The 14,102-nt window shown below is 33.9% G+C and overlaps 1 protein-coding gene across 1 annotated transcript in view; it reads right to left on the reverse strand.

Moving 5' to 3' along the window:
- Positions 1-10,979: 10,979 nt before the first annotated feature.
- The window catches only part of LOC111640116 (serine/threonine-protein phosphatase PP1-beta catalytic subunit), a 59,176-nt gene continuing 56,053 nt past the window's right edge, over positions 10,980-14,102 (reverse strand). The window contains exon 11 of the mRNA XM_023386117.1: positions 10,980-11,992. Coding sequence (XP_023241885.1) covers positions 11,894-11,992 — 99 coding nt within the window. The 3' untranslated portion in view covers positions 10,980-11,893. The remainder of the gene's footprint in view (positions 11,993-14,102) is intronic.

Consider the following 14,102-nt stretch of genomic DNA (forward strand, 5'->3'; position numbering starts at 1 on the left):
GACAGCGTAAGCACAATTATTCCAGATATTACAGGTTCCGACAAGTAAAGAATTTTTATAGTCCTGCCACAAATAAGCTATATATTGATTATTGACCATTTGTGACATGCTATAACGAGCAAAAATTAAAAAAAAAACTAATAGGTAGGTTTAAAATTAATAAATACAAGTGTATTTTGACAGTGAATGAGTTAATTATGCTTTCTATTTGCAAAATTCCTCAACCTTAACACAAAATAAGAAAAAAGTGAATTTTTAAGAAATTTGCGGGATTTCCCGGGTTAAAAAAACAACCGGAATCCCGTTTGAGAAACCCTAGCGCCAATGAATGTATCCCGTATCAGTTCATTCAGGAAAACACCTTACGACGCAATAGCACTTCCGGCGATCACAAATCATCGTGAGACAAATTACTTCTCGTTGGCCAGACGATATCTATCTCTCCTTGGCCACCTTGAATTTTCCCGCTCAAACTGACCTTATATATGCGCTACGGCGACTGGTGGTCGACCAATCAGTGTCTTCGCTCGTCTGTCGCTCTACGTTGGGTTAACGTATCCTTTCAACTAAGGAAAGTTTGACGGATGACGTTTGTGAGTTAGACAATGTTGGGAGCGAAGTGCAAATGTAAAAAGGAGCATCATATTCGACCATATTCCAAAATTCTTAATGAAAAAAATCAAAAATGTAAACAATTAAAGATGGATACTTTTTCCGAAAAATGTAAGAAATTCGAAACTAAAATTTTTAAATAAAAACATTTTACTTTATTTTATGTTAAAATACATTTTAAAAATTAAATTTGTGTGTGTTTTGTATTATATTGTATTAATAAAATTATTAGCTTATTTTTCACTTATGTAGAACTTAACCCTATACCTCACTGTAAATACGGGTTCGTTTTACGCCGATTCGATTTGCGCCGGCTTTTGTAGGAACGGAACTGCGGCGTAAACCGAGGGCTACCTGTATAAGAAAAACATTTTACCATTTAGACAACAGGTATTATTAAATTAGTCATTTATAATGAATTGCGCATATTTTCTAAGCAACAGAGTCGTTACAATTGCTTATATAATGTTGACACCTAGCCAACAAATAGAATAATAATAATAATCATAAAAAATTTAGCATCTTTTTATCAGATTTAAATCTAAGTAGTTATGATTGATTTAAGTGTTAACTGCGAACAGTTGAAAAATACAGTACGGGCACTATCTTTAATTAAAGTAACTCCAAGGAAAAATCGTTGCAGCGCACGTTCACAACATCGCGTGACTCAGTGAACGTCGCGCATTGACTCATGGGAAATTTATTGAAAAATGGCGGATACATTTAACATCGAGTGTTACCAGCGAAGGTATACAAACTAAACTATTTAAAAGTATTTATAAGATGTTTAATGACACTAAATAATTATTTTTAATTATCGTGGTATCTCATACCGTACGATAGGACTACCTCATACTTTTGTCGAGGGAAGTAGTGGCTTATGTAAATTCGAAAGCAGCTCGGAAAATTTTTAGAAAATTTACAAACGTATTACGCTGTTGATGTAGATGATGCCACGGAGGAACAAACTTACCTTAAGATAAGCTATTATGAAGGCAAATATATGTAAATTCTAGAATTTTTAAGAAATTTGCGGGATTTCCCGGGTTAAAAAAACAACCGGAATCCCGTTTGAGAAACCCTAGCGCCAATGAATGTATCCCGTATCAGTTCATTCAGGAAAACACCTTACGACGCAATAGCACTTCCGGCGATCACAAATCATCGTGAGACAAATTACTTCTCGTTGGCCAGACGATATCTATCTCTCCTTGGCCACCTTGAATTTTCCCGCTCAAACTGACCTTATATATGCGCTACGGCGACTGGTGGTCGACCAATCAGTGTCTTCGCTCGTCTGTCGCTCTACGTTGGGTTAACGTATCCTTTCAACTAAGGAAAGTTTGACGGATGACGTTTGTGAGTTAGACAATGTTGGGAGCGAAGTGCAAATGTAAAAAGGAGCATCATATTCGACCATATTCCAAAATTCTTAATGAAAAAAATCAAAAATGTAAACAATTAAAGATGGATACTTTTTCCGAAAAATGTAAGAAATTCGAAACTAAAATTTTTAAATAAAAACATTTTACTTTATTTTATGTTAAAATACATTTTAAAAATTAAATTTGTGTGTGTTTTGTATTATATTGTATTAATAAAATTATTAGCTTATTTTTCACTTATGTAGAACTTAACCCTATACCTCACTGTAAATACGGGTTCGTTTTACGCCGATTCGATTTGCGCCGGCTTTTGTAGGAACGGAACTGCGGCGTAAACCGAGGGCTACCTGTATAAGAAAAACATTTTACCATTTAGACAACAGGTATTATTAAATTAGTCATTTATAATGAATTGCGCATATTTTCTAAGCAACAGAGTCGTTACAATTGCTTATATAATGTTGACACCTAGCCAACAAATAGAATAATAATAATAATCATAAAAAATTTAGCATCTTTTTATCAGATTTAAATCTAAGTAGTTATGATTGATTTAAGTGTTAACTGCGAACAGTTGAAAAATACAGTACGGGCACTATCTTTAATTAAAGTAACTCCAAGGAAAAATCGTTGCAGCGCACGTTCACAACATCGCGTGACTCAGTGAACGTCGCGCATTGACTCATGGGAAATTTATTGAAAAATGGCGGATACATTTAACATCGAGTGTTACCAGCGAAGGTATACAAACTAAACTATTTAAAAGTATTTATAAGATGTTTAATGACACTAAATAATTATTTTTAATTATCGTGGTATCTCATACCGTACGATAGGACTACCTCATACTTTTGTCGAGGGAAGTAGTGGCTTATGTAAATTCGAAAGCAGCTCGGAAAATTTTTAGAAAATTTACAAACGTATTACGCTGTTGATGTAGATGATGCCACGGAGGAACAAACTTACCTTAAGATAAGCTATTATGAAGGCAAATATATGTAAATTCTATAGGCACGCATCACTTGCTACAAAATTGAATAATTAAATAATTTTTGGATTAAAATCATCTGTTTCTTTACAATATTATTAGTAAACGCTTAAATAATCATTATTTTAATAAAATAGGTTATAATTTTAACTCCAAACATAAAAGAAAATAAAAAAAAGGTTAAACCGATCTTCTTATGGCCATGCTAGACGTAGCGAACGCCATTGTCGACCTTCTAGAATTGCCAAATGACGGTGCTCGACGGTCCGCCGTTCACATTTTGGGCTGAATACAACAGCTGCAACCTCTGATGCAGTCGTCCTCCCTATAATGCGGATTTGTATATCGCGACGAAAAAATTGCGACCGTATTCGTATAAAGACGCTAAAAGAGACTCGTAAAATGCGGTAAAACGTCTTCGCCAACTCGTGTCGCGACAGGATTGGTCGAATCTGGACCAATAGTGGACGAGCAGCCGAACTACTTGCACGCTATGGAGAGTTTAGGCGGGTAAGTTGAGTTTACTATCGTCTGTACAGTATATAAATTAGGTACCGTAAGTCTAATACAGTATTGTAATTTTAATACATTTCTTGTGAAAAGAACATTTCTTATTCAACGGCCGTAAAAATTATTTCTATTAATAATGTCTCCAAAGTTCAACGAATTTTTCGCAGAAAAATAACTTATCAGAAAATGCGCCTGCCTATTGGTGCACTGCTCCGCGACGAAAATAAGGTTAAGAAATGGCGTCGTCAAACGGTGCACACTCGGTAAGTAATCCTACAATTTTTTGTTTATAGCATAGTTTATATGGATTATTCCCTAGCGGCCAGATGGCCGAGCGGTCAAGGTGGCAGCCAACCGCTCTGGGGCCCGGGCTCGAATCCGAACGGGTCGAAAAATCCCCAGGAATTTTTAGGGGGGTAGTCCGTTTGGATATGTCGGGCCCCGTCCCTCACCACCCGGCAGCCCCATTGTGGGCCTGGCCGAACCCATAATGGGCTTGCAAAATGAGGACCTCTTAGTGCCCACAGGGCGGAGAGTTAAAAAAATGGATTACAGTATTCCCAAAAATTATACGTATTTTGGAAATGTTGAGTCAAATTAGTCTAGAATCGATTAATTGTTTGGAAGAAAACCTTTCAAATAGCCGTAGTCCTGTGATTGGCTCATGTATTTAAGGATTCCTACAACGTGAAATTCTTATAAAGTGGAACGTATCTACCGCGTTATAGGGGGCGACTGTAACTGCAATTGAAAACTCGTCGCTGTCGCGATTGATCTGAGACCACCTATCACAACCAAGCATTTACGAATTCTGCTCGACTCGTAAGGTGCATATCGATCTGTGACACAAATCGAAACGACAGACTGATCGGTCTGCAAGAACTTTGTCACGTGATACAGATTGCTTTTATCGTTTTATTTGGCGGAAAGTATACAAATAGGATCGAATCGTATTTATTCCGTGAATAATTATGACAAAATGGGATAGTTAAAGCCATTCATTCTTACCTTACAATCTCACAAAACAGTCTCTTAATACTTATTTTTTTTTATCCGTTTATCGTATATTTTAATAATGTCTTCACTTACAATTTATAAATTTTAAATACTTTTCATTGTCGACATTTAAACATATTTCTTTGCTGTCAACTATCAGCTTGACTAACTATGGAGGTATTTATCTTTTAATCTTTTTTATCCTATCCAAATGATTCTACCCATCGCTCGGATCAGTTTGATCTAGATCCTAGATGGAGTTTGTAAACGCGGACAGATTGATCAGATCACTATACTTCATTTGTATACAGGATTTGAATGAACGATCAAAGTAATCTTGGATCAGATTGATTCCAAATATCACTTGCACCCAGGGGTACATATACAAGTTCTAGACACAAACGTCTGTTTCTGGATTCAGAAGAGAGTTTACAGGCATTGGTAAATTTTGATGTAAAACTGTGTCTTTCCTCGCACTGGGTAGGTTGTAACCTCGGATGAAACGAAAACATCACACTTTGAACATCTTCGAAACTATTAATCGTAAGGTAATTAACTATTATTAGATATTCTATTCTGGCCATTTCGGGATTTATAAAGTAGGGCTGTGTAGTCGTATAAAAATCTATCGACTCCGACCAGAGGCGGACTTTTTAACAAAATACGAGTATGCCCGGGAATTCTGGTGTCATCATGTGACGTCAGAATAAAAGCTTCAATAAATACAGTTCTAATAAAGATAGAACGTAAAAACGTTTTAATTCCAAAGCTAAAAGACTTCTATCTACAGTATATGTAATGACATATTCAATACATAAATATGTATTCGATAATCTTTAATTTCCCGACTGTTATATATAACAGAGGGAAAGTGTAGCGATCGGTCAAAATGACCCCCAAATTTTTACATTTAAGGACTCAAGATACCTTGAAATGTCGAGACATGCAAAAGATTTGGGATAAAATTTGATTCGTGGAATCGATACTTTGTAACATCTCACGAAGGAACATCTTATGCAGGAATTTTTAACAAGCGTCTTACGGGCAGGATCGACTAGAGTGGAATATGGGGTAAAATTTCCCGGGCCCGGGATTCACAGGAACCCGGACTTCATTCCACAACTTTTTTCAATAATTCCCCTGAGCCAAGTAATTTTTCACTGAGCGAGCGACATTTTTCACGCCACTGCTTATGGGCAAAATAATGATACTGCAGAATTAGAACGACTTAGGAGAAAAAACATCTCAGGCAAGAACATCTTAATCGGGTTTGTTGAACTATTATAAAATGACAAAAAACTTAACTTTGAGGATAGAGACGAGTTTTATTTTAAAAAATTGTGAATACTAAATACGAAAAAATATTAAGTCCGACGACACTGAGATATGACACATGACCCCTTCTGTCTCTCCACCCTGTCGACCTTTAATTAAGAACCAAAAGTTAATAGCATTAGTGCCCCTTTATACACAAGCTATCGTGCCAAATTTCGTTTCTAAACTTAAACAATATCTCAGAATGGGTTAAGATCTCAGAACAGAGAATAATGAAAATAAAAAAATTATACGCCAACACGCGCGCACGAATTTCCCCTCGGACATTTTTTTGGGGTTCAGAAGGTCTCCAAACATGTAGATTTGCAATAAACTCGAAGGGTCAAATTTAACACGATTCTAATATTTTTCCGTTTTAAATACAATTTTTATATACGAGTACAAACTATGAGACCTCCTTATAACACTGTTGATAATTCCGTTTTATATGAATTCCACGTTGTACGAGTCACTTAGATTTTACAAATACGTGTGCCGGGCTGTGAACAGTTCACATATTTGTAAAATTAAGTGACTGGTACAACATGGAATTCATATAAAACGGAATCATCAACAGTGTTATAGGGGGTCGACTGTACATAAGTTTGGAAAGTAAAAAGGAGTAGGAGTCGGCGGATTTTTGAGGACTCCGACTCCACAGCCCTGTTTTTAACTAAATAAATGATGTCAGTCTCGCATTTTGTAGCTAATGATCAGAGCTAACGGATATATATCATAAACTGAAATCAAGTGGATTCAGTGATAGTGATGATTGAGTCCGGAAAAAATTGTTAACAAGTTTAGAAATGCCCCGAAAACTCCAGGGAAAGTTATCATAAAACCGACAAAAGTTGAAACAGCCAGAGGAGAAAGAGAATCCGAAAAGGTTAAAGGTGGAGGGCCTTGTGCTGTTTCATTACTTCTTTCTCTTTGTCAAAATCTATGAATCGGTACAATCCAGACCAGGGGTGGCGAATCTTTTTCAGCCTGCGTGCCATAAAGTAAGCATATTTAGCTTGAAAGTTTGAGATTGAATAACGAGATTTAAAGAAATTAAACGAATATGCTTTAATTAGAGTAAATGTAAAAAAGCTGATTAAAAAAAAAGAATGACCAGGTGATAAGCCAAAAGGAGGATTGAAAAAGGCAGATGATAAATCGAAATCGTATGATACGTTACGTGCCAGATGATTTCTCCTTGCCAGTTTGGGCGATCGTGCCATAGGTTCGCCACCCCTGATCTAGACCAACTAATTACCCTTGTTCCCTCGATTTATTTCTTGTTTTTCTGTAAATAATATTCAATTGAATAAATAATTTTGTAATTACACTATTTATTTTGATGTATTGTAAGTAATATTTAAGCAAACAAAACTACACAGAAAGCGTTTAACATAAAAAATGCTACATACTATGAATGTGACAGACATTTGCCGAAAAACAAGCATTCTTTATTGGTACTTTTGGAAGCTAATAAAAGAAACCACTGATAGTTTCGTTGAGAGTTTGTTACCAATGCTCGTTTTAATTAGGTTAATTTTGGAAAAATAACTTCTTCGCGCGAAGCATTAGAGTGTGATAATAGAGGTTGCGGCCGTCGTATTCAGCCCAAAACGTGAACGGCGGACGGTCGAGCACCGCCATTTGGCAATTCTAGAAGGTCGACAATGGCGTTCGCTACGTCTAGCATGGCCAGAAGATCAGTTTAACCTCTTATTTTCTTTTGTGTTTGGAGTTGAAATTATGACCTATTTTATTAAAATAATGCTTATTTAAGCGTTTACGAATAACATTGTAAAGAAACAGACGATTTTAATCCAGAAATTATTTAATTTTGTAGCAAGTTATGCGAAGTGCCTACAGAATTTACATATATTTGCCTTCACAATAGCTCAAGCAAAAAGTGCTAGCATCATTACGGACCGTGCTGATTGGTTTAACATAAGCGACATTACGCGTAATGTCGCTTATGTTAAAACAAATTTACGTTGCTTTCAAATCTGTTCTTTCCATAGACAGACTATAACATGAACTAAACCCGGAAAACTACGTTGCCAACCCTATGGCGAGGCGCGAATCCACGCCCAACTACCAGTGTTCAGTAGTTTTATCTACTCGGCCATAGGTGGGCATAAATTCAATTGAATAAGTGGGGAAATTTAACCTGAACACTTATGTGAATTGTAGTTTAATTACTACACAAACATCTAATACGAGCTGCATTGTTACAGCAACATCACAAGGGGTTCCTGTTGTTAGTGAACATTTCAAATAGTACCACCTACTGCAATAGTCACAGCCAACATTTTTTAGTTCATCCATTTCTGGTGTCACCCTATCTAAATCCTCAGCACAACTTACACATTTGTGCTTCTCAGTGATCCCACCAACTTCATTTGTATTTGGTGATGAAAGAACTTTTCTGACGTTTTCTCCCTCTGCCACTACATTTCCTGGTAGATCTTTCAGCTTTTTTCTTGTTTTTCCATTTACCTCCTTTTTTTCTGTTTCGCTTACTTTTGCTCCTTTACTTTTCTAATACGAACCCTCTCCATAACTTGGAAGCAATAGTACTTGGTGAACATTGTTTTCGTTCACGTTTCCTTGTGATGATGTATATAGAATTGCTGGCGATCGATTTGAATCGGACTAGTTTGTTTCAGAACTTGATGCGGCTCTGATAATTTTTGGCTTCTAATAACGAGTATCGGAGTGCGCTTTCTCTGTATACTGATGTATTTGGACTTGGCTTTTACTGGTGACATCTGCAATGTTTTTAAAACTATGAATTATACAACTTAGTTTTGTTATTTTCAGTTCTTTTTATTTTGATTGGCTTGACATTTAAATATCAAATACCCTGGAACAAGCATTGGAAAGCCGGCATGAATCAATCGTTATTCTGATCCAGTAGTCAACCAACATAGTCGGACGATCGTTTATGGCCGTCGAAAGCCACCCAAATGTAGAAACTGTGAAAGGGAGACCTGATGTGCATTTTCAGTCATAGACACATCACGAAAAAAGTTACGAACTCCAGTGCTTGACCATCGCAGTCGAACATACGAATTTACCAGTGAGCATACCCAGTAGTCGACAACCTCATTATTTACATATTAGATCAGAATTGATGCAAATGATTAGCTAAGGCTAGTGCTTTGATAGTTTACCACCCAGAAAAACAATTAAGCAAGCTCAATAATAGGTATTTTGTAGAAAGTACACATCTGAAACACAGAACCTTTATTACTCAACATCTCTTCCGGTAGTCGACCATATAAGGTATTGTCAGGTCTTAAATAATTTTTCACATTCCCGTGAATGAAGCAACCTATTATTCATAAATGTCATTGAAAATGGATTCGTCTTGATGCTTCCTGTGAATATAGTTCGCATAAATCCGTTCAGATGGGACTATTTACACACAAATTTCGGCTTACTGTAACAGGAGTCCTACCCTATCTTGTCCATACCGCTTAACTGTCCGTTGAATATCTTTCTGTTAGAGTTATTACTGCAATGGTGTGTTACAGCTTCACGGGGCCCAGGCGAATTTGAATTAGGGAACTGCATGTAGTGCTGATTTTTCTTCGGAGGAATATTTTACAAAAAGATCGGTTTGGGGCTCCAGGAAATCGCCCTTTTGTCTATAGGATAACGCACCGTATTATCGATTTTGCTTTGTTAAAAGATTTACTTGGGAATTCTTGTATTTGGTGTCCAATTGTATTTATCCTATGTACAAGGCTGTCGAGTTTTTAAGGAGCCTGGGAGTAGCCTAAGACCCTTTAGCCTTTTGTTTTCTGAACAAATGAAATACGTAGAATGTTTCTTGGTGCCATTCATTACTATGTAACTACATTAACAAAATTAATATATCTTCAAGTACATTTTAAATGAAAACGGTGCAAGGGACTTTCCACGCATCCCGTGTGTGTGTGTAATTAAATTAATAAGCAGATAAGATAAATTTAAAATTATTTGACCTTGAATTTGATTCTACCATCATAAGTTTTCAATCATTAATAGGTTTAATTTGTCAAAGACAAATCCAATGATGATAAAACTTCAAAATTAAAAATGTTCTCATATGACTATTTTTGAATAAACAACTTAATGCATTAAAAATTCTAGATGTATTGTTTTATGAAAAAAATTAATACAAATTCTGTAATTAAAATTTTTCACAAAACATTTCATAACTGCTGACTATAATTTTTAAAATTATTTTCAAAAATTGTTCAATTTTATTTAATTTATATGATTAAAATCTACTTAGTTATTATTGGAGCTTATTATTAGTGATGTAATAATAAAAATTGCAAAAATTTTCTCATAACTACAATATTTTTTTAATAAAGTATTTGTTGTAAAAATTATGCATAGAAGAATTAAGTCATAATAATTGTATCTATTTTGTTTCATAAAATAAACTTATTCTAAAATATAAATTCCAAATCCATCATGAACATATTCCCTAATTCCTAATTTAATAAAATCAAATATTCTGCAAGGTAGTGACAATGTTCTTATATAGTAGCATGTTCTAAGAGGTCTAAGGAATCTATCTAAAAAACGTTGTAGAAACAGCCCTTCAAACACATTAACTCATTCTAGTGCTGAAACAAAGTTCAGACTAGCTACCCTTAAGTTACTGATCTGCAGCACTGCAGAAAAGCCTCAATATCATTGTCCTTCAGATCCTTAGGTTTTTGCAAAAATGTAAGGTTTCTTGCATTTCTTAACTCTAGTACAGCATAGATGAGGAAGGGAAATAAGATTGAGGCTTTTCCATAGCATTTATCAGCACTTCAGACTAACATCTAAAGGATGGTTAATCTGAACTTTAAGCCTTCTAGTGTTGAAACAATGCATTTGAAGAATTGCTTTTAGGACACTTTCGGGTTCCCCAGGCCTCTAGAACATGCTGTAAAAATGCTGAAATTCAATTAGCAAAGTTCTTTTTCTAAATGTTGAGTTTAACATTTTCATAAAATTTACAGGGGCAGACTATTTTTTACCATGGCTTTCATATTTTAACTACTAAAGTAAAAATATAATAGAAATCAAACTTTAAAATGTACATTCTTAAACAATACATAAATAAACATTAATTATAAAATATAACTCAAATTTTACTGTAAATGTATTTAGAAATAAAATAAATACCAAAGTTTCAATTCAAACATTTATTGTTCCAAGAAAATTATCTAATGCTTCATACAAGTACTTACATTTGAACACTGTTCCAAAGCATCTAATGCAGCAATATGGATGGTACAAATGAATGAGAAATGTAAATGAAAGACACACATTGTTCATATGGATGTTTTTCCAAGTCCCCAATGAAAATGTTTCCTGATTAAACTTCTCTGAAACTTGAAAATAATTCAAAGTGCTTTCTTCTGTCATTCATTTTACTTTTTAAAATCATCATATATCAAATTCAAGAACCAATGGCTGATTTATGATGATTATGAAAATTCTTAAAATTTACTATTGAGCAGTTTAAAAAAAATTCTATAATTTTAATATACATTTTTCAAACTTCAATTAAATGATATTAATTAAATGTCTTCATTTTAGCATTCAATGTAAGATTTTTAAAAACAAATATTTTGAATTAAATAGCCAACAATAATATAAATAAATGTTACTTTTAAAAAAATTACTATTCATTTCAATTAACAGTATGTTAAATCACTATCAGACTCTAAACTCAAAATATTAATAGAATTAAGAATTTAAAAACTTTAATGATCTTTGTTAAATAAATTAACTATAAAAAATTTAAGAGAAAAATTCCAAATATAAATCTACACCAGTCTTTTGAAGTTTATCATCATATGCAGATGGATAACATGTTTGTGACATCAACTTACATTTACAAATAAAGTACTACACATAGACTTCTATCCATAGTAAAACATATTTGGTAGAATGTTTATGACAGAAAAAAACCTCTGATAAACTGTTGCTTTTTCTATGGACCATGTGCTAAATTTTGTTGGAACAGGCAAGAAGTTATACAACTTGGTGGGAGGATGGCAAGGACAAGACATGCAGATGAATTTGTCTGCTAGAAGTTTTATTTCTTCTTTACTGGACCACGTGGAGGTGTGACAGGACGACCAGAATTTAATCCTCCATACTGATATTTTGCCTTCTTTTCAGAAGGTTTCAAAATCTATAATTAATAAAATTATCTTTACATTTGAAGTTTATTTAAAATATACAAAATAATATTATTAATGAATTATTGTATTTTGTATTATTGTATTTTATAATAATAATAATAATATTATTATTTCATTTAAAACTCTGAAATTATTAAAATTTAGATCTATAAATTATAGTCTTGAAGTTTTTTCCTCTAGAAATAATCTGAAATTAAATTATAGACAGACAGACTGAAACTAGTACTGAACAAAACTAATTGTTGTCAATATTTTAAAAAGAAGAAAAATGTTTTATATGGCATAAAAATTTGAAAATACAAAAAAAATCCTTTTAGTTTTTGAAAATTTAGCAGTAGAAATTGTCATTAGAAATGCAGTATTACATTTTCTAAAAATGTTAGTGTTGGATGTATATTGTATATAAATAGTGTATGCAATAACCATGAATGTGGGTTGCTATCAAATGCTTTTCTGTAACCTACATTTGCTACATGTAGGTGTGTCTTCCAATTGTCTGCTCTTTGTACATTTTGGATGTCATGTATGTTTATTTCAACACAGGGCATGATTGGTGTCTGATGTTTGTTGTTTTGTTCTTCCTTGATCTAGTTGTGTTTGTAATTGGGTGAACCAGGGAGCACACTAATAGAATCAGTTCCTTTTCTGTTGGTGTGCCATTGCACTCTGATTATGTTGTGGGTTGGAAATGTAGATATTTGCAGATAAGTGCCTCATTGTTTGTGAATAATTTGATTGTCTTATAGTAAACAGGCTTTGTATCATTACAGCTTTTGCAACTTGGCTGCTAGTTTTTATTTGAGAGGTTTAATATATTCCTGTGCATGCATATTGTGCTGTTTGTGTATTAATTTTTTTGAATCTTTTCCTACCTCTTTCATTAAGTTCAATGTTATATTGTTTTTAATATATTGTGTCAGCATGCCTAGTTTGTTGTTTAATGTTATTTGTGTTTCTAATTTAATTTGCCAGATAAGATTATTTATTTGTCAGTGTTTTTATTGCATTTTAAAGCCATGGTACATAACTGCACTGACTGCACAAGAATAAACTAGTGTATGCATGTCTTGATTCTGGTTGAATATATTTTGGTAATATGTGTACATTTAGATAATGTAAGCTTTTCTCTAGTTGTTTCAAAATGTATATGAAATGCAGTCAAAAAGTTCCACAACTGGTGATATGGTGCTACAATCAGCCATGTGCTGAACTTGTGCAAAATAGGAGAAATGTATAATAAAAAAAACATGTATAATAGAAATTGTTATTTAGCTTCATGCCATTTTTATGACAAATTTCATGCCATTATCCTATATAGTTTTTGTTTCTTGCTACTTAGATTAGATTTGTGTTCTTGTTGGTTTGCAATTTGCATTGTTTTGTAAAATGAATTATTTTACGGAACAATGTGTAAAATTTTGTTTCAAACTTGGCAAGGCTGTAACAGAAAAGAAAGTAATTACAGAAGACAAAGCATGGATTTACAGCTATGACTCAGACCAAGCAACAATTGACTCAATGGAAAAATCATTGCTCACTCAGACCAAAGAAATCATGCAAAAGTGAGGTACAATATCAAGAGCATGTTCATTGTTTTTGACAGGTACATCAAGAATGTGTTCCACAAGGCCAAACTGTGAATCAAGTTTTATGGATGTTGCAGCATTGCAACACCCCGTTCACACAGCTCTACTTAACAGTTTCTCTCCAAAAATAAAATGGCCATGGTTTCCCCACCCTCCTTATTCATCAGACTTGGCACTGTGTGACTTTTTCTATTTCCACAGGTGAAAAAACAGTGCTGACAGTACAGCTATTTGATGATATTCAAACAGAATCATAGCACGTGCTTAATGTCATCACAAAAAGAGTTCCAGGAATGTTTTGAAAACTGGGAGAAGTGCTGGAATCTATGTATAGCTGCAGGAGGAACTTATGAAGGCAACAACTCTCAATAAATTAACATTGACATCAGACATTTTTTATTGGACCAGTCCTGAAACTTTTTGACTGCACCTCCTATTTTAGATATTTGTGGTCTCTTATTAAATATACAAGTTTAATTCTTACAGAGTTTCTTAGAATAAATGTGAATGTGTG

Source organism: Centruroides sculpturatus, unplaced genomic scaffold, assembly GCF_000671375.1.
Source record: "Centruroides sculpturatus isolate CEXI.00-Female unplaced genomic scaffold, Cexi_2.0 scaffold1405, whole genome shotgun sequence".
NCBI classification, from domain to species: Eukaryota; Metazoa; Arthropoda; class Arachnida; order Scorpiones; family Buthidae; genus Centruroides; species Centruroides sculpturatus.